At 39.8% G+C, this 26535-nt stretch overlaps 1 protein-coding gene across 4 annotated transcripts in view; it reads right to left on the bottom strand.

Moving 5' to 3' along the window:
* The window catches only part of NFKB1 (nuclear factor kappa B subunit 1), a 115938-nt gene that overhangs the window by 1924 nt on the left and 87479 nt on the right, over positions 1–26535 (bottom strand). For all 4 annotated transcript variants that reach the window (XM_054553513.2, XM_054553514.2, XM_024245821.3 and 1 more), the window contains 12 exons: positions 21907–22050; positions 20506–20595; positions 19164–19358; positions 17835–17976; positions 14485–14599; positions 8778–8979; positions 8155–8324; positions 7725–7827; positions 4764–4888; positions 3342–3408; positions 2841–3013; positions 1860–2016 (listed from right to left, as the gene is read on the bottom strand). In XM_054553513.2, coding sequence (XP_054409488.1) covers positions 1860–2016; positions 2841–3013; positions 3342–3408; positions 4764–4888; positions 7725–7827; positions 8155–8324; positions 8778–8979; positions 14485–14599; positions 17835–17976; positions 19164–19358; positions 20506–20595; positions 21907–22050 — 1683 coding nt within the window. The remainder of the gene's footprint in view (positions 1–1859; positions 2017–2840; positions 3014–3341; positions 3409–4763; positions 4889–7724; positions 7828–8154; positions 8325–8777; positions 8980–14484; positions 14600–17834; positions 17977–19163; positions 19359–20505; positions 20596–21906; positions 22051–26535) is intronic.

The raw sequence follows: 26535 nt of genomic DNA, 5'->3' as shown, positions 1-26535 counted from the left end.
ATGGGTGCTGAAACTGAGTGGCAAGAAAGAGCCAGCCAATTAAGAGCTTTCCAGGGAATGGGAAGAGAACAGTCAAAAGGCTGGTCAGACTAGTGAGCCAGGGGAGCAGAGAAAACACTTGGGAATGGAAGGGCAGTGTGGAGGAAGAGCTTCCACAGCAATGTTTAAGAAAGCAAACGAGTAAAGCAGGGACACAGTTTTATCTTTAAAACCTCGAACATTGCTAGGCACACAGTGTATGCTCGATCAGGATTTGCTGAATGAATGACTGAACGAACTGAAGGGCATAACCCAGAAGTAACACAATGTCACTGATTTTTAAGAAGAATCATACCATCTGTTGGGCGGAGAGTGGACTGAAGGGAGGTGGACAGGAAGGAAACAAGGGGACTGAGTAGGAGCCGTGCAAGAATCTAGGCAGGAAATGATGGCGGGCTGGACTAGGGCAGTGGTCGCAGACAGGATGACACTTGATGGGTCGCATATGAAGTGATTAGTGGCAGAAAGGACTCCTGAGGAATTCTTGGGTTTTGTCTTAATCTCCTAGAAGATGGCAGTGCTTCTGACAGATGTGGCCAGTATTGGGCTTGGGTGAGGTACCAAGCAGGGAGGGTTTAGGACTGACCCTGGAGGGCTGTGACTTTAAAAGGTGAGTGTGGAAGAGGCAGCCAGGGGAGTGTGCTGTGGAGGAGCCAGGAATGGAGACGGTCTGAAGTTGAATGTAGGGGTCAACCATGACACACTCTGCAAGTGGCCAAGGTAAAAAGGAGGTGACCAGATCTGGCAATGTGGAGGTGACTGGTCACTGTGAGAACAGCAGGCCTGGTGGAGTGGTGGGGATGGGATCCCAACTGCAGGAGGCCAAGCAGAGGGTGGAAGGTGGCAAGCTGGAAAGAACAACTCTAAAAAATTATTCGGAGGAACTCTGCTATGTATGGGAATACAGCAGTTGGACTGTAGCTAAATGGGATGTGGGATCAAGAGGGTGATTGTTTCGGTGTGTTTTGTTTTTAAAGATGAGGAACTCATGAAATGCTTGCTAGGTGACCTAGTCGGAGAGTGGGGAGGAGGAACGGCTAGTACAGGAGAGAGAGCTAAGAATTAACAGGAACAACAACCTAGTAAAGGTGACGGGGTTAGACTCAGGGGAGAGGTGGCTCCTCAGCTGGGCAAAGAAATTTAACCCACCAAGTCTGGATGGAAGGCTGCCAATGTGGGCACAGGCACAGGTGGGCTGGCACTTGGTGCAAAGGTGAGAGGGTTCTGGTTTCTTCTGTTTCCAACAGAGTGTGAAGCAAGGGTGTTGCATGAGTAAGGGGAGGGAAGGAGTGTTGGGGGTTTAGAAATAGAAAGCATGGAATGGTCATTTACAGAGTGGGAGAATGAAATTGTAGGAAATATAGGATTACTGGGCTGGGTTGAGAGTCCATTTCATATGGTTGCGAGACTTTTGGTGGCACGACACGTAGTCCCATATATGGTGGGGGACAAGGTCAGTGTCATAAGCATGAAAGAGGAGGCAAAGGAAGAAGGAGATGGTTCTCTCTTTAAGGTAAATATTATTTCTCTCATGTCTTAAATTTAATCACCCACATCATGTAGTTTGTAGTATTTATTGTATTATTTAGTGTTTACTAAGTAGTTCATGTGTCAATGTGATTTTCCAAGGGTACGGCCCCCTCATATGAATGGTACTATCAAGAGAGGCAGAGGGTGAGCCCAGGAGGCAGACAGACACACAGGGAAGTGTATCCAGAAGATGAGAAAGAAAACTGCCACACCATATCCAAAGACAGCTGAAGACACCAGCTTGGGGGAGCTGGAAAATATCCCCACTGCCTTTTGTCTTTTTTCTTTACCTATTTGCTGCCTTGTGGAGGCAGGCGAGAGAGGCAGCGAGTGGGTCTGAGAGGTGGTCTTCACTGGGCTGGAGGCTGCCTGGATCACTTCAATCGCTTCGGTGTAGCCCATTTGTCTCAGGGCCTCCACCAGCTCTCTGACTGTCCCCCCAGAGACCTGTGAGAAAGAAAGAAAGGAGGAGCATGTTCTTGTGTTCGAGTCCCAGTGCAGGCTGTAAGCACTGACAGCCCACCCTTCCCTCTTCCATGCTGCCTCCTCCACTCAGGAGCCAGGAGGAAATGGAAAGGTCAGAGAAAAGCGACTAAGAAAATACAGTCTTCGAATCAAGTTTCCTGTTTCGGCTCAAAGACCACTCAGGAAATCACAGAGAAGTGGTTTGTAGTAAGCATAGAGAGAGACAGTGAGAGAAGCGCTGAGGCAGTGAAACTCTGCCTACAGTGACGTCTACACAGTCTCCCTCTGTAAGCTGAGGCTTTGAAATCCATGCAGAAACAAAAGCTAACCATGAAATTTTCAACAGAAAACTTCACCCCATGCTTTTCTACATTTTATTTTTAGAAATGAAAAAAAAAAAATTCCCGGGTAATGGCTCCACTAGGAGTCACCTCACAGAACATGACTCAATGCCCTGCCATGGGGTAAGGTGTGTTCTTGGGGACAGGAAGCTACTACACATGTTGATTACAGTCGATTGTTTGCTCAGGGCCGTTAAAGTTCTGTGAAAATCCTGACCCTCTACGTAGCATTTTCACAGGAAGTCTCCAGGTATTTGAAAACGGGGAAATTCTGAAGGTATCTGAAAACAGCATTCTCAGGAAGATGGGCTGCCAACTTGGCCTGGGTCACCCTCCTAGGCCTTGGGCAATGACTGGTTTTCTTCTTCAGAGTTAAGGAAAAGGGAAGGAGATTATGCCCTGGCCAGAGATGTTAACAGAGTAAAGTCAAATGAAAATTGCTAAATCTGTAAGGTAAGGTGTTACCTCATAGTTGTCCATAAGTGTTTTGGAAGGAGCAGGACTCAGCCGGAAGGCATTATTAAGTATCCCCAGACCTAATTTCTGTGCCAGAGTAGCCCAGTTTTTGTCTGGATCAGGAATTTCTAGCAACTTATAGAGCTGCAGCTTCACATCTTCAGCCAGCTGTTTCATGTCTCCTGAAGGAAATGAAGAAGGAACACACTTGTTCTAACATGCCATAGACACTCTGGAGGGACTGATCATTGCTGCCTGGCTTGCCGTCCAACTCCCAGTGGAACCAACCAAGCTACTCTATTTGAAGGTCAAAGCCCAACTGAGTAGAAGGCAGTATATATTTACAGTAGATTAAAACTGGATATTCTCCTTATCTACCTCTAGCATCTTTTGGTTCTGAAATAAGAAATGTACTTTTCACAGTAGACCCTGGATAATGCTGGTTCCTCCCTTTAAATGACAGTGTGGAGATAATAATGGTTAAGAGAATCTGGTTTTATTACAACCCACCTTGTGCTAGTAAATCATCAGATATAAACTCTGGCTCATATGGTTTCCCATTTAATATGTCAAATACCTGTTGGAAAGAAAAACACCAGAAATCGTTATACATCAAAGGGACCACTGGGGCGGTCTGTTTCTTTATAATAAACAACTCAGCACGTCCTCCTTAGGAGGGCCTGGTACCCTAACGATGGAGGAATGGCAAGAGGAATCAGCACCACCCTCCAAGAATATGGTACCCTTTGGGGGAAGAACAGCTGTAGGGGCTCTGGTGCTGGGAAATAGTGCTTTGCACAAACTCTCTGAGCTGGGTCAGAATACCCAACCAAACTGCAGAGAGTCAGAGCTATAGCCTTTTGGAAGGAACAGGCAGTCCAGGCCACCATGTCAATCATCTACTGCTCACAGACCTAAGGTTAGCGAAGAGCTTACTCAGAGCTGTGAAGCTGTCTCCCCTCTTCCATAGTAACAAGCTTATGAGAATGAATTGTATAAACTTGCTCAAATTGAGATGTCTAGATGTTCACAAGGCTTGGTGTTAACCCTCTGGCAATACTGACATTTTAACTGAGGGTCCAGAAATGTCTTAGGCTAGAAGAAAAATTATTCCGTAGCTGCAGAGGCATTTGTGGTGTCCTCTGCAGTCACTCTGTTGCTGGCTGACCTGGGTAAGGAGAGCGTGGGGTCACTGAGTGCATCATCTTTGTGTGTTCTGTGGCAAGGCCTTCTGGGGAAATGAGGTGCTAACATAAAGGGAGAACCATGGAGTCTCTGCCAACGTCAGTGAGCTGGACACAAACAGGCTGTGGGAGGCACATGAGCAGTTTTAGAAGTGGAGCAGCTCTCGCCTCTAGAAGAACTGATCTTGTTATGTTGGAGAGCTTGCATGCTGCCCACCTCCTCCCTCTGGCTTTTCTTCCTGGGGCCAAATGACCTAGTAACTGCTTTATATCTTCAGATCTCAGCCCTGTGGAGTTTTGAGGAAGGCTTTAAATCTATTTACTCTGTTTATATTTATTGAAATTCTAAGAAGAATTCTTAGTTTATTTTTACATCCTGAAATCACTTACCTAAGTCCTAAGCAAACAGTAACATTTATCTTAGCTTCAGAAATTGAGATGGTAACAATTCTGGTGTGAATTTGGAATGGGTAACTTTTATGTGAATTTTGTGTTTTTCTTCTAACCTTTTCTCACATCTCAACTCTGATCTGATTAGGCATACACTTTCATACTTAGAACTCGGCTGACCTAGATCTTTCATGGATAGGGTTTTTCAAGATAAAAATGGTTTCTGACAAACAGACTTTCTTAAAAATAATAGGCATGTTCTTTGGGGAATAAAGCACCAGGAAGACCATCTGTTCTTACATTCCTGAACCTCTGACTCCCTCAGGGGCAGCCATCAGACAGATGGAGCGGCACTCACCTGCCAGCTGGTGGCCATATCTAGAGGCGTGGTTCCAGGCACAACTCCTTCATCCTCTCCTGCATTTTCCCAAGAGTCATCCAGGTCATAGAGAGGCTCAAAGTTCTCCACCAGGGGATCTGCTCCTGCGAAGTTAGATTACACAGCATTAGGTAAACCCAGATCCTGTCAACTTCCAACTGCCTGCAAAGGTCAGATTCCCAAAGGCAAAGCAATGTAGCAGCTTGAGGCAATCTCCTGGATAATTTTTAAATCATAAAACGTTTCTACTGGAATATCCAGAGAAATTATTTTAAAATTGTAATTTACTTTGATCGTTAAAGTGTCTTATGACACCTGAAATAGCCAAAGATACTACTGAAAAAAAAAAAAGACTTCAAATACTCTTTCACATTTAACTCTACAGGATATTTCTCAACTGAATGGTGCATCTTTAATCCTAGGGCTGATGGACAGCATGATTATAGCCACTAGGGTGCACCCTCAGGATTAGGGTCCTAACTATTCAAATTTATGCGTGACAATGTGTATTTCTCAGCCCCTTTTCTTGGACAATCAAAAGAGCAAAGATGCTTGATGTCTAGTGACAGCATGGCCAGTTTCATTGCTGGGTACAGCAATGCCAGGGTTCTGATCTTTAAATAAACAAACCTGCTAGGATGTATAATTATTGAAATATTTTGGGAAATGTAGTCTGCTCTTTAGCATCCAGCAAAAACAAAAACAACAAACAAATAAACAAAACACCAAAGTAACTCAAAGACTAGAGCTAGAGTTACTTCTCAGAGGTTTAGATGATTTTTATGAGTGTTTAGCTTGATGATTCCATTTTTGAGGCAGAACTTGTTTTTATCTTGCTGGGAGAACATCAGATGGGTCAATATCAATAATAGAAGAGTACTTAATGGGAAACAAAGAAGGATCTTCATGCTGTTTCTTGATTTTATTCTCCCAGTTCTGGCCTGACCTATGAGGCAATAAATGTAATCCCACCACAAAAAAACATGGAGAAATTAAGATGAACAATTTACAGGACCAAAGTGTGGAGGGATGAGCTATCTCTTAACTGACACTTTTTTTTTTTTTTTTTTTGAGATGGAGTCTTGCTCTGTTGCCCAGGCTGGAGTGCAATGGCGCCGTCTCAGCTCACTGCAACCTCAGACTCCAGGGCTCAAGTGATTCTCCTTCCTCAGCCTTCTGAGTAGCTGGGATTACAGATGCATGCCACCACACCCAGCTAATTTTTGTATTTTTAGTAGAGATGGGGTTTCGTCATGTTGGCCAGGTGAGTCTCGAACTGCCAATCTCAGGTGATCCACCCACCTTGGCCTCCCAGAGTGCTGGGATTACAGGTATGAGCCACCACACTCGGACTTAACTGACCTTTTCCATGACATTAAGATTAGGACTTGGTTTTTCATCTGAGTTTCTTCATTTATATATCAGAGAAACTGTTACTTACTTTTCCTTTCATGGGATTCTGAGAATTCAATATAAAGCATTTTTAAAAGGGTTATAGTTTCTTTCTTTTTCTCTCTTTTTTTTTTTTTTTTTTTTGAGACAGGGTCTTATTCTATAGCTCAGGCTGGAGTGCAGTGGTGAAACTGTATCTCACTGCACCCTTGAACTCCCAGGCTCAAGCGATACTCCTACCTCGACCTCCAAACTAGCTGGGACTATAGGCGCGTGCCACCATGCCCGGCTACTTTTTAAAATTTTTAATGGAGATGAGGTCTTACAATGTTGCCCTGGTTGGTCTCACACTCCTAGTGCAAGTGATCCTCCCACCTCAGCCTCTCAAAGTGCTGGGATTACAGGTGTGAGCCATCACGTCTGGCTGGTTATAGCTTCTTGTTGGAAGGCATTTAATTAATCAGTGTCTTCTAAAACTATTAATACCCACTGCAATCAGAGTTTCTTGTTCAAGAAAAAGCTCTATTTAACAAAAGAGAAAAGAAAAATATGGTGTCCCAAAGAAAAAGTTCCTATGTCTTTTGCTTTGTTTTCTTGAATTTATGAAGCATTTACCTTCTAAGTTAAAAAAAAACAAAAGCCTCTAAAGTATATCAGATATGTCAGGGCAGGCTTCAGATGCCAATTTCATTACACATATTTTGAGGTTCTAAATATGCAAGGCACTGGAGATTCAAAGATCAGCATGGATAATTTTCTATACTTCACAGGACTAGAGAATTAAATGGAATAACATCTGCAAACCTATGAGAAAAATAGGAGAGAGAAACATAGTAGAGAGAATAAAGTCTTGAAGTTCACACTGCCAAAGTGTGATTCATAGCTCTGTCACTTACTGGAACCCTGAAGTGGGATCTGGTAGTCTCTCTAGTCTGTTTCCTTGACTCTAAGATGGGGAATAATAATGGTATTTGTCACAAGGGGTGATTGGGCATTAAATGAGACTGTGCACATAAAGTGCGTATCACAGTGCCTGGTACACAGAAAGGTCAATAAGTGCTAGCCATTTTTAGTGCCTTCCACATAATGGGTCTTAATACATGGCCCATTTTCTTTTTCCTACACTTCAATTTCTAAGAGACATTTCTTTCAAAATGAAGTCTTTAAATGATTTCTTATACCAATAATCTTTTTCTTCTGGGGCCTTCTGATATGATCTGAGACTGATACCACTCAGAATTCTATAAGGAATCAAACTCTACTTTGAAAAGACCCTTTGTCATGGGAGTCAATCTAAACAATAAACCCCAAACAAACAGATGAATCAGAAAGTAAAAACTAAAATGACTGTCAGGGTAAAGCCCAAGATTACTAGTCCAAACAGTGCCTTATGGCAGATAAAATGTGATTTGCCATATAATTTTTATTTACCCTTGTTCTTCAGCAGTAGGTCTGTGGCTTAAAGAAGGCAACATGGCTGCTCTATTGAAGTTGGGTTTGCATTCCTGGTAACATTTTTCATTAATGACTGCCAGATCGCCACCTTACCTGCTGCTTTGAGAAGAGCTGCCAGCCTGGTGGACCCTCTCCCAGCTGCTATATGCAGGGGTGTGGTTCCATCGTAGGTAGTACTGTCCACATGGGCATCACCCTACAATCCAGCCCACACAGGAAAGCGTTAGTGGAAGGTTCTTTTGCCCTTTTGTCCCCACCTCCCAGTGTGCATGGCCCCTTGGGTCCTATTAGTAGCCCAATTGCTACTTTGGGCTGGCTCTGTCATTGAAGAAATCCCCAATTAGAGATGTCAAGCAAGGGGGTTGGGGGAATGTCTAAAGGTGCTACTCTGAAGCCCTCCATAAATGTTAAACTAATAATGCTGATTGTAAGGGAGAACAACAGCTACTGACTTCATTCTTTGAAAAGATTTCCTTAAATCTCCCTCAGGAATTTAATGCAAAAGCATAAGTGTGCCCTTCACCTCCAGAAGCAGGCAGCCTGCCAATGAGATGTTGTCGTGCTCCACAGCCAGGTGCAGTGCTGTGCGCCCGGACTTCTGCTCCTGAGCATTGACGTCAGCCCCAGCGGCGACCAGCAGCAGCAAACATGGCAGGCTATTGCTCATCATGGCTAGATGAATGGCATTCAGACCTAGGGTCCAAGCAAAGGGACAGTCACAGGATGGGATGGCTAACTCACAAGATGGCCCTTGTGAAGCTAAAGGAAATGGCAAAAACTGAATCATGGGGAGGGACAGTAAAGGTACTATAAGTCTGTTGTTCTGCTTTGAAGACCCACAGTCTCCTATTATGTTCTCAGGAGACACTGAACATAAATAAACATTCTCTGAATAAACGACGCTTTGTGTACTTCAAGATGAATCTTTACTCAAGCCTCTGCTTTTTCCTCCTACTAACTATTCCAAATCATCTTTAAAAAAATAAGCTTTGGTGAGCAACAGAAATGCCCAAAAGAGATGATGAACTCCAGGTGACTAAGGAAAGCACTTTTGGGTGCAAATCAAATAACACACGTTTATCAAATACCTAGTAGATATTTAGAAGGTGGAGAAAGTTACACCAATGATGTGTGATTGTCTCTTACCGTCCCCGTTGGGGTGGTCAAGAAGTAGTGCTGCCTTTCTGTGCTTGAGTAAGATACTGAGAACTTTATCATGTCCTTCTTTGGCAGCTAGGTGCAAAACAGAGTTACCCAAGCGGTCCAGAAGGCTCAGGTCAGCCCCAGCCCTCAGCAAATCCTCCACCACATCTTCCTGATTAGTGATCACTGCCAAGTGCAAGGGCGTCTGGAAAGTGAAAGGGCAGGAGATTCACTGGTCAGCAGTGAACACTTACTTACAACTCACAGCTTGGTAGCTGTCACTGCAATAGGTGGGGCCATACTGCAGGAATATTTCTCATTCCCAGATTAACTTCTGACCTTGGCACCCAAGTTATCCTGTTCCATACCATATGCTAATGAAGTACATATATTGTACTAACACTTAGCCATTCAATAATTCATGTTTTAAAATTCTTATTTATCTTAAATTTAATTGACAAATAGTAATTGTATATATTTATGAGGTACAATGTGATGTTTTAATCTAAGTTTACAACATAAAATGATTAAATCAGGCTAAGTTACAAATCCATCACTTCATATACTTACAATTTTTTCTGTGGTGGGTTATTTTCATATTTACAAGTCTTAATAGCTTCTTGTTTCTCACTACAACCCACTGATTGTTGATTTTGAGCACACCTAGTAGTAAATTTAGTTTTCTTAAATTTCTGGTAGGAGTTACCTTCAGCTGATAATTTTATATTAAATCAAATTAAGGCTATGTTTTCACTGAAGAAATTTAAATAAAGTACTCAATAGAAACCAATTAACAAAAGTGCCGTGATTCTACGCTGACATGGAAACTAAATTTACTAAATTAAAAAATACTGTCCCATGGACTGGCTCCTGAGACCAGTCAATATAGCTTTCCTACACCCATTTCATAAAAAGTATTATAAGATTCTAAATAACAACCAGGATAATACAAGTATCTCACCAAGGGGGCTCAGATGAATAAAAAAGGTGAGCTGCTGATACCTAATAGGTACTTAAATAGTTCATTTGACTATCCTGCCCACAAGGTATTACTTTGGTGAATGCAAATAAGATGTTTTGCAAACTGTGTGTTTTCAAAAATGAGTAAGACAAATACAATCACAAACGTATCTTTCAAATAACTGAGTTCACTGACAGAGAACAGCAATGTATCTTTACACAAATCAGTTTATTTCACAGGAGCCTAACTATGACATCCAGCCAGTCTTGTGACAATTTGCCTAAAATTCCCTTTTCATTGAGCAGTTACTGGCTATAGTAGGAGGTGAGCCACCAACCTCCTAGCTGTGTAGGTGACCACAGCACATGATAACTGGCAGGATGAATGATGGGAGGGTCGTCTAAATCTCAACTACAGTGATTATTTAATATATCAGATCAAGACCCTTTTTTTTTTGCCAAATTATTACTCGCCCTTATTTCTTTCATTTTCTAGGACTATCAACCTGGCCTGAAATGAAGTGATGTCCTCAAAACTTTAGATATTGTTGCCAAGAGCCTTCTTCTCAAAAATAAGTCAATAGAAACTGTGTTTACTAATCTGTGTTTTCTGAAATGCTACCTGGGGAGATGGGAAAAGGAAAGAGAATGAGATTGTGAAAAAAGGATCTGAAATTATAAGATAGTATACCATTCAGGAATTAGAAATTATCTGTAGCTTGAATTTAATTAAAAAATATCTTATGAGTCAGAGAGGTTTTTTTTTTTTTAATATTTTCTTCCGCAGTCCAATCAATGGTTTTCCATGATATAAACCTTCTAGATCTTAAATCCAAGGATTATATCTTAAACAATTATACCTTCATGCTATGGCTGTGGGCATGGGGACTTACACAGACATTCTGGAAAGCCAAATATACAAATGTCCCAGCAACCCAACACTTGCAGATGTATATGGGTGAAATTCTGACACAAATCCACAAGAGGACATAAGTGAGGACAGTCACTGCAGTATTATCTACTGAGGTAGGAAGTTAGAAGTTGGTTAAATGTCTACTACTAGGAAACAAGGATGTTATAGGTGGAAGACCCATACTAGATTCTCTTCAGGTGCTGAAACAACAAACTAGCTGTATATAGAACTGTGTGGATAAGCAGTGAAGGCAGAAATACAGTAACATGTAGCACAACGCCACTTAGGCATTTAAAAAATATATGCACAAAGAACTATACAGATACACACAAGTGTGTGTAAAACTGGTGAAATCTGATTAAGATCTGTGGATTGTACCAACGTCTATTTCCAGGTTTTGACACTGTTCTGAGGTTATGCAGGATGTTACCATTGGGGGAAACTGGGTGAAGAGACCTCTGGTTTCCTTGCAGTAAATACTAGGAGTTCCTAGTATGTTTTTGTAACCTCCTTTGAATCTATAATTAAATTAAATTTATAAAATTTTAAAGGTTAATGCAAGGCAAGAGAAGTACATTTAACATAATGTGGATTTTATGTGAGAGTATATGAAAATATCTATGTATTTCAAGTATATGCACATTTGTATCCAGTACTTGAAAAACTTCCTATAAACACAATAGTGACATTTGTGCTAGCAGACCTGGGCATTGTCAGGGTGGGCAACTTTGACTTTCCAATGTAGATTCTTCTGTACCATTTTTAAAACTATGAATATACATGATATTTATAATAATTAAAAACATAAAATAAAAATACATAAGACCCTCCAATAATGTTTTATGGGAACATAGACAAATAAAACAATCCATACCAAACACGATAGAGTGGTTGTCTATGTCGGGGGAAGGAGAATGAGAGGAGAAAAAGGCTTAAAGAGAATATTTTCATAAAAAATCCTAACTCTGTGCACTTGGACTATTTTGAGTGTGTTTCTACAGGGTGGGTGGGGAGAGGAATTTGATCATGACAGATGGTCACAGAAATGTACTAAGATTAGTGAAAGGTATTTGGGAAGAATGCTTAAGATAACTGTCAAATAATCCAAATTATTTAGAGAACTGTATCATTTTCCATTAATAATAGTTACTAGAGAACCTTTACAACAGATAATCAAGAGTTCAAATCTTAGCAGTTTCTAATTCTCAAATCAAAGTTGCCACTGGGTGTGTCTGACACCTAGAAGGCATACTAGGGAAGCCAGAATCACTGCCCATTAATGAGACTGGTGGTAAGGTGGGGGAAAAATGGACATATAGTCTTCTGAGAGTCCCCAAATCAGAAGGGATAGAAGTATCAATGGTGGTGGTTTCAGGGTTTTTGTCTCTAACACACTGGAGAGTCTCAACATATGTAACCAAATGATACAGTAAAGAGTTTAGGATATAAAAAAAAAAAAATCACAGCTACTGGCCAGACGCAGTGGCTCATACCTGTAATCCCAGCATTTTGGGAGGCCAAGGCTGGCAGATCACGAGATCAGTAGTTCAAGACCAGCCAGACCAACATGGTGAAACCCCGTCTCTACTAAAAATACAAAAATTAGCTGGGTGTGGTGGTGCACGCCTGTCATCCCAGCTACTCAGGAGGCTGAGGCAGAAGAATCGCTTGAACCTGGGAGGCGGAGGTTGCAGTGAGCTGAGATCGCGCCACTGCATTCCAGTCTGGGTGACAGAGCGAGACTCCGTCTCAAAAAAAAATCACAGCTACTAATCCTGTTGTGCTGTGTCCTTTGCAGATCCTATTTATAAACATAAAATAAGTAATTCCTTGAATATGACTGTTAAGCAGGGTTTGAAAAGAGGACTGAGAAGCTACAATGTCCCATTGCTAGTTTTATTCATAGGTTTGTGATGACTACAAGGAACAATCAGTCAAAAGTCTGCAAGAATCAAGCTTTACAGGCAAAATGACCTTACGGATATCAATGACCCCCAAAATGGTATGAAAGTTTCAAGAAGACATCCTTTAAATGTAAATCTACAATCACACTTCATACTAGTTATTTTATATTAACAGGCAGTGAAGAGTCACTAACTTTACTTTTCCTTTGACATGAAGCACAACAACCAGTGAAGAAGCCTAATGGTAACTTATATTGAATGAAAAATGGTCATTTTCCCCTATCAGGAAACCTATTAATTTTTACCTAGTCACAGGTAAAAACTATTAAGAGCCACATGTAAACGTTTTAGTAGTTTTGCTTTAAATGCACTTTAAAGCACACTTTTTTTTTTTTTTTTTTTTGGAGACAGAGTGTCACTCTGTCACCCAGGCTGGAGTGCAGTGCCACGATCTCACCTCACTGCAAGCTCAGCCTCCGGGTTCACACCATTCTCCTGCCTCAGCCTCCCGAGTAGCTGGGACTATAGGCGCCTGCCATCATGCCTGGCTAATTTTTTTTTTTTTTTGTATTTTTAGTAGAGACGGGGTTTCACCATGTTAGCCAGGATGATCTCAATCTCCTGATCTCATGATCTGCCTGCCTCGGCCTCCCAAAGTGCTGGGATTACAGGTGTGAGCCACCGCACCTGGCCTAAAGCACATTTTAAAAAATGGAAATAAAAATAAGAAAATAAATATTTTAATTTCCTTGAAAGAAAATGAAGTTTTAATTAATTTTCTTTAAAATAATAAAAGCATTTTCCTTTAAAGTGAGGAAATAGAAATGATTCACATCACTGCTTTAAAAACTGAGAGAGCAGGAACAAATATCTTTACTAAGTAAATAATTACACAGGATTTTGGCCATATTTTTGGAGTGAGAGATACACGTGAACCAGCAAACCATCTCTCCAAGGAGGATGAGGAAGATGCTTCGGGTCGATGAAGGGAAGGAGACAAAGAGAAAGATAATAAGTGGGCAAGGGCAGGAGCCCCATACAGCAGACTGGTGGGAGTAGGGGAAAGACAGTGAGGTGGGAAAAGCAATCAGGGGCAGGAAGGAGGAAACCTCAGGAGCCGAACCCCATCTTGGCTTCATGCCAGTGCAGTTGCTCAGCCAGAAAGGCTGGCTGGGGTCACTGGGCTCCCATCACCAACGTCCAAGCTCTGCTTCTGCCCAAGTGGCTCCCAGGCTCCTTGCCTCTCCCTGAATTCTGCACATGCCCATCAAGGGGCCTCGCTGTGTCTCCAGCTAACTTCTCCCTTTGCAGTGTTGGAAGACCTCTGGAAAAAACAGTTCCTCAACTTGTATTTTCAGCCCACCTAATTAATTCCTAAGAAAACCCGATTTGGGCAAAACTCTGATGTTCCCACTTTTCCTCACTTGGAGCTGTCTTTCCGCTTCTGAAAGACACCTTTTCCTCCTCAAGCAAACTTTTAACCTTTCTGTGTGGTGATTTCAGAACGCTTTATTTGATATACATTTAATCTGGATGTTGTCAAGGTATGTTTCAGTAGACTTCAAAATTATTATAAATTACTGGCTTTTCAAACTTTTTTTAACTTTATTTTTCTTGACAGATGTGACATTTTTACTTTAGTTTCTCCCTCTTAAATGAAAAAACTGTTTGATTTCTAAAGTTTAAAGTTTGCCTTCCCCTAGCGGGATGCTGAATTTCATTGTGGCTTGATGGCCGTTATACCCACAGATCAAAGGATCCTACATCATAAAGTAACATTCTCAACTAATGGGATTTTAGATATTACCTACAAAGGTTTGTTTTTGTTTTTGCTACTGTTAACATTACTAAAAATAACATGCACCCAAACATAACAAAAGAAAAAGTAAACTACAGATTTTTCTTCAGTTGTTTTCTTGAGATTTCTGCTTACCTGGTACAGATCATTTCTCATGTTGATAATGTCATCAGAAATCAAACCAGCTGTGACTTCTAGTAGATCCCTCACAAGTTGAGAATGAAGGTGGATGATTGCTAAGTGTAAGACACTGGAATAAAAACACAGTGGCAATAATAACTAAAATGTTAATGAAAAAGAAAGGATTCCCAAGATGTGATTAGACTCGAGGATGGAATCTGTTCTCATACCTAGTTTTATTTGGCCCTAAAATGTTTTGAATCTATAAAATGCATTGAATCTGAGGTAGGATGCTGTCTCCAGAGGACTGGTCCCTCCCAACTGCCTACCCAAGGCTGCTATGTTATTTGTGGTACTTTCCTGGCCTCTGGGAGCATTCACGTCTGACCCCTTGATGTATAAACACACTGAGGCTTCCAGCCCAGAAAGACCTAAGCTTAAATCCCAATTCTGCCTCTATACCATGGCTTTGGGCGATTTTCTTCTCTACCTTTCCCCCTGACTTTTCCTGACACACAGATTCTATGTAAAATGAATGTCTGGCACTAGGAATTGTTCAGAAAAACTTAGTTACCTCACCTAGCCCTGCTGCCCTCCCCCAAAATACAGTGCAGTGGTTTTTTAAAGATCTTTCCAGATCCCAAGGGGGGAGAAAGGAGTGAAGCTTTTAAGTACTGGGAGAAAATTCTTGCAGTAAACTTGTGAAGAAACAAAGTAATTTTATTTCCCACCACTCCTGCAAACATTCCGGCAAACATTCCCTCTGCCTGGAACGTTTTTGCTCCTTTCTTCTGCCTGAACAATGCCTACTCCATCCTTTATATTCTAGTTCAAACCTGACATCCTCAGAGAATACTTTCCTAACCTCTTAGGTGGAGAAAGTTGTCCCTCTCAAATTTACTGCTTGGTTATGCAACTGCAGTTTTCTACACATTTTTCTCGTTCTCTGTCCTGTCATCTCTGGGGCAGGTTCTGTCTGAGTCAGCCTTACAGCTCTAGCATGCAGTATGAGGCACAAAAATAAGAATCATAGAAGGACCCTAAGAGCTTACACTAATGAGGCTGAACATACTGGTGGTGTCAAAGTCACTCAGAGGAGCATAATTCTTTTAATTATTAAAAAACATACTATTAAAATTCAAAACAATAACAATCACAATCATTTTTACCAGTGGCTACTATTTGTTGGGAGCTTTGATTTACCTGACTATGCTAAGCATTTGATATATATTGTCTTTTTACTATAACAATAATCCTATGAGTTAGGTAATATTATCTTCACTTTTCGGCTAATGAAACTGAGACTTGCAGGCGTCATATAACTCAGTCAAGGCCAATACGTGGTGAAGCTGGGATTCAAGCCCAGGCCTGTCTTACTCCAAAGCCATCTCTTAATCCCTTAAGCAATCCTGCATAGGGGATACATGTGCACTGTTCTAAAGACATTCAGATGAATGTCTAAGAAGATGACCACTCCAGAGCATGGACAGATTGAGGTGCAGAGCACACTAAAGCATCTCGTGGCAGCACTACATCTGGGACACGAGGTACAAGCTGGATCTTCTCTAAAATAAGCTACCAGGTGCCACTTTACTCAAGCCTCTTCCTTAGCAATAGCAAGTATATCGTACTTGGGATTAACCCCGGCACAGAAGAGCCTAAAAAACTAAATTGTGATTTTGCTACTTGAGAAATATTTTAAAACGGATGATCTCAGGGTTTCACTATTGCTTCTTGAAATGTGATACTGGAAGAAGACTTCTGAAAAGGGCCTAAACTCTGACATAGACATGATGCACATATACCAAGAAAAAGGTCATACTTCTAAAACTGCTCGAAAATTTCCATGTGCAGCTCAGCATTTCATAGCAGAAGTACATTCCCCCTCCCCCTCAAATCCTCACACCCTTATGGGAATTTCCCCAATAGCAGAAGTTTTATATATTTTTCTTTATTATATTTTCTATGATGACTAATGGCCACAGAATTTAAACTATTAGCCAAATATGACGAGCTGAATTAAAACAAGAGACTTGGGCTGTGATGGCCAAAAGCTGCCCTATACCTATGCTCTTATGAGGATCCTCTGGTCTCTCCAAGTCCCAAATCTGTGGCCTCTCTGAGAGCCGGCTTGTGTGAGTGTGCTTGGGTCTTAGGAGGGAACTTGCATGTGCCTCGCCTTGTATCCCTTCCTACAATCCTCCCTTCAGATATCAGCACTTCCTTTCTAATATGTGTATGTGCTCATCTTCTTAGACTTATCAATTTAACAGGTCCCTGGAAATGCCACTTGAAACACTGCTGTCCTGTCTTGGTTAACTGCTTTTTCTTGTGGTTGTATGCTATTGAATGCTAACTGGATTATCTAACCCTGAAAAAGCATTCTGCTGTTCATGGCTTTATACCAAGAAGGTTGTACTGGTTCGTCTCATACTGTATAACAAGGCCAGTGGTTATACCACATCCTTGGTTACGTTGCAAGGAATGAGAACAAAGGTGTCTCTGCTTGAAACCCTGAGGTTGTTACTTTCCTAAAGTGCTTGGTTTAATTTTTAAACTGAAGTCTAAAACACAGCACTCAAGAGCTCTTCCACAGAAAAGGATTTCTCTATGTTGATGCTATTTTAGGAAGGTTTTAGATAAGGCACTTGACTTGAATGTGAAGGCTGCTGTCTCTTGTTATTTTTATAGGCTTTCGAGATCATTTTAGAAGTCTCAATGAAAGGACTAAGAGAACTGTTTTAGAAAGAAGCCAGGTGGCTTTGCAAATACAATCTCAGTAATAGCAGGAATGGAAGGCATGGTGTTTGGAATGTTCGACTCCCACACATGGGCTGGAGCAGTCACAAAAGTCTGAAACAGTCACAGACTGATGACCATCAGAAGAGGGAGCAGAGAAGAAACCAGTAATGGGAAAGAATGACCAGTCCCTCTTAATCTTTCTGTTGTTGTTGCTGCCTTTATTGGGCTTTTTCTTGAGTACACTGTCATAAATATGCAGCTGGGATAACAATGCTTCAGGGATTTGGTAGGACTCTTTTAACAATTCTCCAAATATTACTTCAATAAACAAAGCAAGGCTTTTCAAAAAGTACCATTACCTACACACATCTTAGTTTTCTTGCCCAGAGAGATTCACTCTTAGATGAGTCCTCCAGCTACTACAGATTCCAACAGATGACAGCAGCAGGATGGAGCAGCAAATTGTGCTACTTAACCTTATTCACACATTATTTTTCTTCATCGTTCCAGTGAGAGGACTCAATATATTTGAACAATTATTTTTATCTCTAGTCAATATGCATTATACGATGCTCTACTTCTTCCCTACCCAAGACACCTATCATGCAAAAGTTTTGACTTACCTGTCCCCATTCTCATCCTGCACGGCAGTGAGATGGCGCTGGACGGCCAGCAGCATCTTCACGTCTCCTGTCACTGCGTAGTCGAAAAGGGCATTGGCATGCCTCTTTGCAAGCTGCATAGCTTTCTCTAGAAAGAGGTTATCTGTAAGGCAATGACCACAATCATAGTTGAGTGCTCCTACTTTTGTTTTATGGGTATGGCATGCTTAAGGCCAAACTGACCAGCATCAGTGTTGTGACACCTTGACATATCATTTTAGTTGAAAATACTCTTTCAATGCTTTTGGATTGTGTTGACTAGAAAAAGCACAATTGGACACTGGGTCACTGACAAATATAGTTAGAGATTGATCTTAAAGAATCTGTGTATGATTTGTTAGAGGAAAAAAGTTTAGAAATGTGTTATTTTAAGGGAACAATCATTATCTGTTATTTTAAGGAAAACAATCTCCAAACAATGTTAGATTTTACCATGATTTTAAATCACCAATATCTTGGTGAAATAATCCTTCACTGGAATCTCTAACAATTAGCTTGTTAGGCAATGTGTGAAAAGACACATGTCTCTGCCATAAACAGAGACTTTCAATGAGCCACTCACGTTTTTGTAAAGTTTGTTCCATTAAGGTCAGGGAATGGCAATTGTGACCTTTGGGCCAAAACCTGTTTATGGCCTGCTTTTCATATAGCTCCCTAGCTAATCATGGCTTATACATTTTTAAAGGGTGTAAAAAAAAAAGCATATGTGATAGACACCACATGTGGCCACCAACTCTAAATATTTACTACCTTTGCTTTTACAGACGTCTTCTTAGTACGATCTAGGATGACCTAGAATCATGACACATATGCTAATAAGTATTGGTTCACAGTAAACGCAAAAGTACATTTTCTCCTAATCCTACTTCTTCAAAGACGGCACAAGATAAAAAGAAAAGTTCCTATTTTAAGGCAAAGTTCTATTTCAGTATGACGGTTAAGCCAGAATCTAGACAGGGTGACTATTAAGCTTGTGGAAATACTTCTGTATTTATCTGTGCCAGAAAAGAAGTTGATTATCTCTTACAATACCCTAAAACTGCATGATTATGACTGGAGAATGTACATATAAATTTCTGTCCTTTAAATTCAAAGATAACAGAGCAAAAATGGAAATCCCAGTGTGAATAAAATGATCTGACATATGCTTTTCCAAAGGCATACAGAACTTTGAAGAGTACACTAAACTAGATATTGATATATCATCTTTAGATTAGCAGATACCTTTCTGCACCTAGGACTGACCCCTCCCCAGCCAACCAATAGAACGTAATTTGTGTGCTCACTTACCCTGAACCCCAGCACTCTCTTCTTTTGTTCCTGTTGCATACGTTAGAGTGACCTCACCATTCCCATCGGTGGCCTCGCTGGGCTCCTGATCTTGCTCTGTGGTTTCAATAACTTTCCCAAAGAGGTTTACAGTGTTTTTGTCATCACTTTTGTCACAACCTTCAGGGTCCTTTTCAGATTCAGTGTCCATGGTTCCTAAGATAAATGCAAAAACATCAGATTTTTCTCAGTAAAATGTATTTAGTGATAATTCACTATTCCAATGTAGGTCAGATAAAGGTAAGAGACAAGTTTGCTGCAAAAGGAAAAGAAAAATAATAATTTAAAATTCTTTTAAAAATGGTCATATCATAAATACCATGTTTTGGAGATATTCTAAACTCATTTCTAAAAATCATTTTTAGTATACTTCTAAAATCTTAAATCTCATTTTGCTTATTTGTAAAGGAGAAAAATGAAATAAAGCTCTTCTGTGAATTGCAGGAAAGCTGAATTTTTAAAGTTCTTGAAAGCAGAGCAGTTTTTTCCTAATGCTAATGAACAAAGCAAGTCATAAAGACGTATTGTTGACTCACATTCTTTAGTGTGGGAGCTATCCAGTGTACCATTCCTGATCACCCTCTTTCAGGTTCAACTATGTTATCTGACAGATATGAGAGCATCTAGCTTTTATGTGGGAGACCTGCTTCAAATTCTTGTTCTGCCACTAACTTCTGTGTGCCTTCAGTGAGTACGAACATTTCTGAACTTTGGTGCCTTTTGTGTGCAAAAATGGAGATACTATTTTCCATATAGAGCAGTCATGAAGATAACAGTTAAAACATGTAAAAGCACTTGGCACAAAAATAGGTATTCAATAAATGGGAAGACTTCTTTATAGTATTATTTCTTCCATGGGTACACTAGAATGGACCTGTAATATAAACTATCAACACATGGTTTAACTGCAGCTTCTCAGGGGATGACTTGATGGGAAAAGACTGATCCTATAAAACTCAAAATGATTTCAGAAGTGTACTATTTGAGAAAAACAGAGACAGAATACTTTAAGTTTGATGTTTAAAATGTTTGAATAGTCAGGTCTCTGTTGTCTCTTTTCAATGCTCTTTTCTTTCCTCTGTTCATGCCACTTACAAAGTAAATATATAAAATATATAAAAGGAATAGAGTTTATACTAGCCACAGGAAATAACATCTTTTGGGAAAAGTATCTTCTCAGTTTATTTGCATTCATCAATGATTTTTCAAGATGATAATACTGTTGTGATAAGTAATGATTTTAAAAACCCTTTTTAGCATTATTTTTTTCCTTTCTTGGTATTAAGAACAAAGCATTACTTACCATGCTTCATCCCAGCATTAGATTTAGTAGTTCCAGGATGGAAAGTAATCCCACCATAAGTAGGAAATCCATAGTGCGGGAAGCTATACCCTGAAATGGCAAGTAAAACAAATGAAACATCACGGAGATATTTTACAAAGACTCAGCACAACTTAGTGTCTGTCTCTCAGGTGAGCACAGCCTTTGGTGTGACAGGACAGTATTGTGCCCACACATGGTTTTTCTGTTGAGACTAAGACACATGGTGGGGGTCATGGGACCATCAGAATTCCACTTTGGTAAAGTTCACATTTTGGCAACTCTGACAGCACCCCAGATTTGGGGAGGGGTTGTGATGGAGAAAGCCTCTACTCCTATGTGAAGGGGAGAGGCTAATAGTGAGGGTCATCAACCAAACTCAGACTTGCCTATGTAGAAGACATTAAAATAACCCCTTGAGGAGAAAAACTAAATCAAACAAAGCACAGAAAAACATACTGACTCCTCAATGGAAAAATGGCCACCACTGTTCATTCTTAGGCATTTTTGGTGGAAGCATAAACTGGTACAACTCTTTGGGGAAACAGATGGCATTAGATGTCATGCCCTCTGACGTAGTAATTTTACTACAAAGACTCTAATTTACAAAAGTAATCTGGAATAAATGAAAAGTTAGGTGGATAGGGGTTCAGTATAGCATTTTATATAGAAAACAGGAAACTACATGTAAGTAAGTTATACTATGGTTTGTTCACTTGAGGAAATGAGTCATTAAAATGATGCTTATAATTTATGCTTAAAGTTCATATTACTGGAGGAAATGTTTATGTTAACATCTCGGGTAAACGTTGCACATATGACTCTATACACACAGTCATGGTGCAAATGATAGTAAAATAGTATTGCAAATAAATGGATTAAAATAAAATGCATAATGATGATCACAGCTGTATTCAGGGTAAAATTTATAAATATATACTATAACATATACAGTAGTAGTTAATCTTTGATGGCAGATTTTATGTGTTTTCAAATTTTCTACAATGTAGTATATAGAGATGTTTAATATATAGCTATATTGTAGTATGTATAATATAAAATATTTTCAATGTTTCCAAACAAAAACAAGACAACTATGTCAAAAAATGTAAAAGAGAAATATACCAAAATCTTTAGGGAGGTATTCATTAAATAACTGGCTTTGGGGTACTTTTTTTTCTACTTAATGGCTTTTGAGATTATCTACATATTGTAAAATGAACATGGATTTCTTTGAAAAATAAATTTACATTTGTCAGGAAATTTTAATTAATATACTCAATAATATCAGAGCCACTCAACTCAAAGACATGCTCAGAAACCAAAGAAAATTCTACCCTCTCCAATATGAAAAAGTTTTAGGAAGAATAAGTATTTTTGTACCTGGACCTGTACTTCCAGTGCCCCCTCCTCCACCGCCACTACCAAACATGCCTCCGCCTCCCGCTCCGGCGCCACTACCACCGCCGAAACTATCCGAAAAATTGGGCATGAGCTTCTGACGTTTCCTCTGCACTTCTTCTTTATCTGTATTTAAAGGAAGAGAAACCAGAGGAGAAAAGATTGATTCGGTCCCACCACTAGCCACAGAACGACCACTGATTCTAATGGTATTTTTAAACATCTTAAAGGGAAATAGAAAGCACTCAAAGAGGAAGAGATGCTAAATTTCAAGAAGCATTATATTTATTCCAATGGGTATGAAGGCTGAAAGTTAGCTCCAGAGACACCACAGAGCAGTACACACCCAAATCCACTCTACAACAGTTTCTTAAGTCCCCAGTGTTGTTAAAACTAGTGAAATATTGGATTGTCCAGCAAAAAGATACTGAAGATGCTGAATAAAAAAATCATTGACCCTTTTGCTTGGTCACACAAAATAACTCATGTTAATAAGTTAACATTTATTATGCATCTACAATGAGCTAAATGCTGGAAATAAAAAAAAGCATGACATAATGTCTTTGCTGCCAAGAACCCTCCAACATAATTTTAAGATAGTGGGGGAAAGACTTAGTGAGACAGCACTATAACAGGACATACATTAAATTCATGGTGCAGATCAGTGTTCTAGGAGTTTGGGGAAAACCTTTTAGGAGGTCACTGAGGTATGGGAAATTCAGGAAAGGCTTCTCAGAATCAATTTTATATAAGAAGAGGAAAAAGGAAGATGTTTGAAGGGGATATGGAGGAAACACAATAATGAAGGAAAGATATACACAGGGTGCTTTTGAGAACAGCAGTAGATAAGTTTGGCTGAAGTGAGTTTAGTACAGGCATGCCTCTGAGATATTGAAAGGTTCAATTCCACTTCACTGCAACAAACCAAGTCACATGATGTTTTTGGTTTCCCAGTACACAAAAAAATTATGTTTACACTATACTATAGGCTATTAAGTGTGCAACATAATTATGTCTTAAAAAGCAATGTACATATCTTAATTAAAAACACTTTATTGCTAAAACAGGCTAATGATCACCTAAGCCTACAATAGGTTGTAATCTTTGTACTGGTGGAAGGTCTTGCCTCGATGTTGATGGCTGCTGACTGATGAGGGTGGTGGCTACTGAAGGCTGGGTGGTTGTGGCAATTTTTAAAAATAAGACAACAATGAAGTTTGTTGAAGTTTGTCAATTGACTCTTCCTTTCACAAAAGATTTCTCTATAGTATACAATGCTGTTTTGATAACATTTTATCCACAGTTTTAACTTCTTTCCATACTAGGGTCAATTCTCTCAAACACTGCTGCTGCTTTACTAAGTTTATGGAATATTCTAAATTATTGTCATTTCAACAATGTTCACAGCATCTTCTCCAGGAGTAGATTCTATCTCAAGAAACTACTTTCTTTGCTCATCCATAAGAGGCAATTCCTCAACCATGAAAGTTAAATCATGAGCAGCAGTTCGGTCCCATCTTCAAGCTCCACTTCTCACTCTCATTCTCTTGCTATTTCCACCACATCTGCTGTTATTTCCTCCACTGAAGCCTTGAACCCCTCAATGTCACCCATGGGGGCTGGAATCAATTTCTTCCAAATTCTTATTAATGTAGATATTTTGACCTCCGTCCATGAATCACAAATGTGTTTAATGGCATCTAGAATGGTAAATCCTTTCCACAGGGTTTTCAATTTACTTTGCCCAGATTCATCAGAGTAATCACTATTTACGGCAGCTACAGCCTGACAGAATGTATTTCTTAAACAATAAGACTGAAAGTCAAAATTACTTTTTGATCCATGGGCTGCAGAATGGCTGTTAGTAGCCATGAAAACATCTCCTTCAGAGCTCTTGGGTGACCAGGTGTATTGTCAATGAGCACTACTATTTTGAAAGGAATCTTTTTTTTTCTTTTTTCTCAGAGAAGTAGGTCTCAACAGTGGGTTTAAAAATATTCAGTAAACCATGCTGTAGACAGATGTGCTATCAACCAGGTTTTCTTGTTCCATTTACAGAGCAAAGGCAGAGAAGATTTGGCATAATTCTTAAGAGCTCTAGGATTTTCAGAATGATAAATGAGCACTGGCTTCAATTTAAAGTCACCAGCTGCATTAACTCCTAATGAGAAAGTCAGCCTTTGTTTTTTTTTTTTTTTTTGAGACAGAGTCTCACTCTGTTGCCCAGGCTGGAGTGCAGTGGTGCAATCATAGCTCACTGCAGCCTCGACCTTCTGTGTTCAAGTGATCCTCCCACCTCAACCTCCTGAGAGTCAGCCTGTTTTTAAAAGCTTTGAAGCCAGGCATTTTTACATCTTCTCTCTAGTTATGAAAGTCCTAGATGGCATCTTCTTCCAATGGAAGGTTGTTTCTTGTACACTGAAAATCTGTTTGGTGTGGCCACCTTCATCAATTTTCTGAACTAGATCTCCTGGATAACTTGCTGCAGCTTCTCTGTCAGCATTTGTTGCTTCGCCTTGCACTTTTAAGTTATCGAGATGGCTTCTTTTTTAAACCTCATAAACCAGCCTCTGCTAGCTTCCAACTTTTTTTCTGCAGCCTCCTCACCTCTCTAAGCCATCACAGAATTGAAGAGAGTTAAGGCCTTTCTCTGGATTAGGCTTTAGTAAAAGGGAATGTTGTGGCTGGTTTGATCTTCTACTCAGACCACTAAAACCTTCTTCATATCAGTAATAAGGCTGTTGTGCTTTCTTATCGTTTGTGGGTTCCCTAGAGTAGCACTTTTAATTTCCTTCAAGAAATGTTCTTTTGCATTCTTGGCTAACTGGCACAAGAGGCCTAGCTTTGGGCTTATCTCAGCTTTTGACATGCCTTCCTCACTAAGCTTAATCATTTTTGGCTTTTGATTTCAAGTGAGAGGTGTGACTTTTCCTTTCACTTGAACACTTGGAGGCCACTGTAAGGTTATTAATTGGCCTAATTTCCATATGGTTGTGTGATAGGGAATAGGGAAGCCTGAGGAGAGGGAGAGAGATGGAGGAATTGCCAGTCAGTAGAGCAGTCAGAACACACACAACATTTATCGATTAAGTTTGTCATCTTACATGGACACTGTTTGTGGTACCCCAAAACATCAAAGATCACTGTTCACAAATCACCATAACGGATATAATAATCATGGAAAAGTTTCGAATATTGAGAGAATTACCAAAATGTGACACAGAGACATAAAGTGAGTACATGCTGTGGGAAAAATGGCACCAATAGACTTTCTTGACACTATTGCCACAAACCTTCAATTTGTAAAAATCACAGTATCTGCAAAGTATAAAGAAACAAGCTATGACTGTATAAGGAATTCTTGAGAAATGGAACTGTTTGGGACGTCACTGCGGAGCACTCGGAGAATGAACTTACAGGCAAGAAAGCTGCTGAATGTTTTTGAACAGGGAAATAATGTGTAGAGGATGGTATTTTAGGAAGTTCATCTTTTACTTGTGAGTGGGACATACTAAAGAGTTAAAGTGAGAGGCAGAGACAATGCAGACATAAGTGATGGAGGCCCATTCCTTAGTGGTCACCAGGATAATAAAAATGGGGTGGATGCCAGAAAAACAGTAACCAAGAGATCTGTAACCTCTGGTGACTGATGAGATACGGGGGCTAAAAGTCTAAGACCACTATTTGACTACAATACAGTGATGCCCTCTGAGACTTTTGATTGCTTTTCTTTTTGTTTTGTTTTCATCTTTCTGTTTCTCACTATCTGTGCTTCTCACCAGCCCCAACGCCCTTTTGAGTTCCGTTACTGCCTATGTGGTGTTACTGTGTTCTTGTTTCTCCTTTCTGTTTGCTTTTCTTTCTCTTCTTTTTCTATCATAAACCTTTCTTCTCTTTTTTTGGGCTGGAGCAGTTAAGGAGGTTTTATTTCATTTTTTCAAATTAAATAAAGTCAATGAGGTATTCTCTTTTTTTGATTAGCGCTGAACCCTTAAAAATTATTCTATTTCTGATTCTTCAATGTCAGTTTTGTCACACTTATGTTCAGAAAGAACTTCGATTATTTCTAATTCTGTGGTTGTTTCAGTCATCTTAGGGCTAGATAGAAGGTCTCTGTTTACTGATTATCTCATGATCATCTAACTGCAGTTGAAAGATGAAGCAGGGGAAAGTAGGGTAACAAAGTACACTTTAATAGTTGTTTAAAAGCTGAGCATCTCCAGACTTCCCAGGAAAAAAAAAAACCCAAGGTTGCCAAATTTTGAGAAAAATATGCTTCCACTAGAAGGGGATGACCGTGAAGTGGAGAAACTTTGACTTCCTTATCAAATATGTTTTAGATTCAGATTTATAATTTCCCCATCAGTTATATCGCAACGAATTTACAGCTATACTCATTACTGTTCACTGCAGACATACGAAACACAAGAGGGAAGCAGGCAACTTATTTATCTTCAGAAATAAATGTTATCTATTGACATGGATTCCAGCAAAGAGACTAGTTAGTATTTTCTATGTATTCATTTTACCTTTTAAAACAGAGAGATATTTATTGGCTGTATTTCACTGTAAAATGGGAATTTTAAGGGCAAAATATTAATTATAACACAG

This window comes from Pongo abelii, chromosome 3 (genome assembly GCF_028885655.2).
Source record: "Pongo abelii isolate AG06213 chromosome 3, NHGRI_mPonAbe1-v2.0_pri, whole genome shotgun sequence".
Classification (NCBI taxonomy): domain Eukaryota; kingdom Metazoa; phylum Chordata; class Mammalia; order Primates; family Hominidae; genus Pongo; species Pongo abelii.
This window is presented reverse-complemented; position numbering and strand designations above follow the sequence as displayed.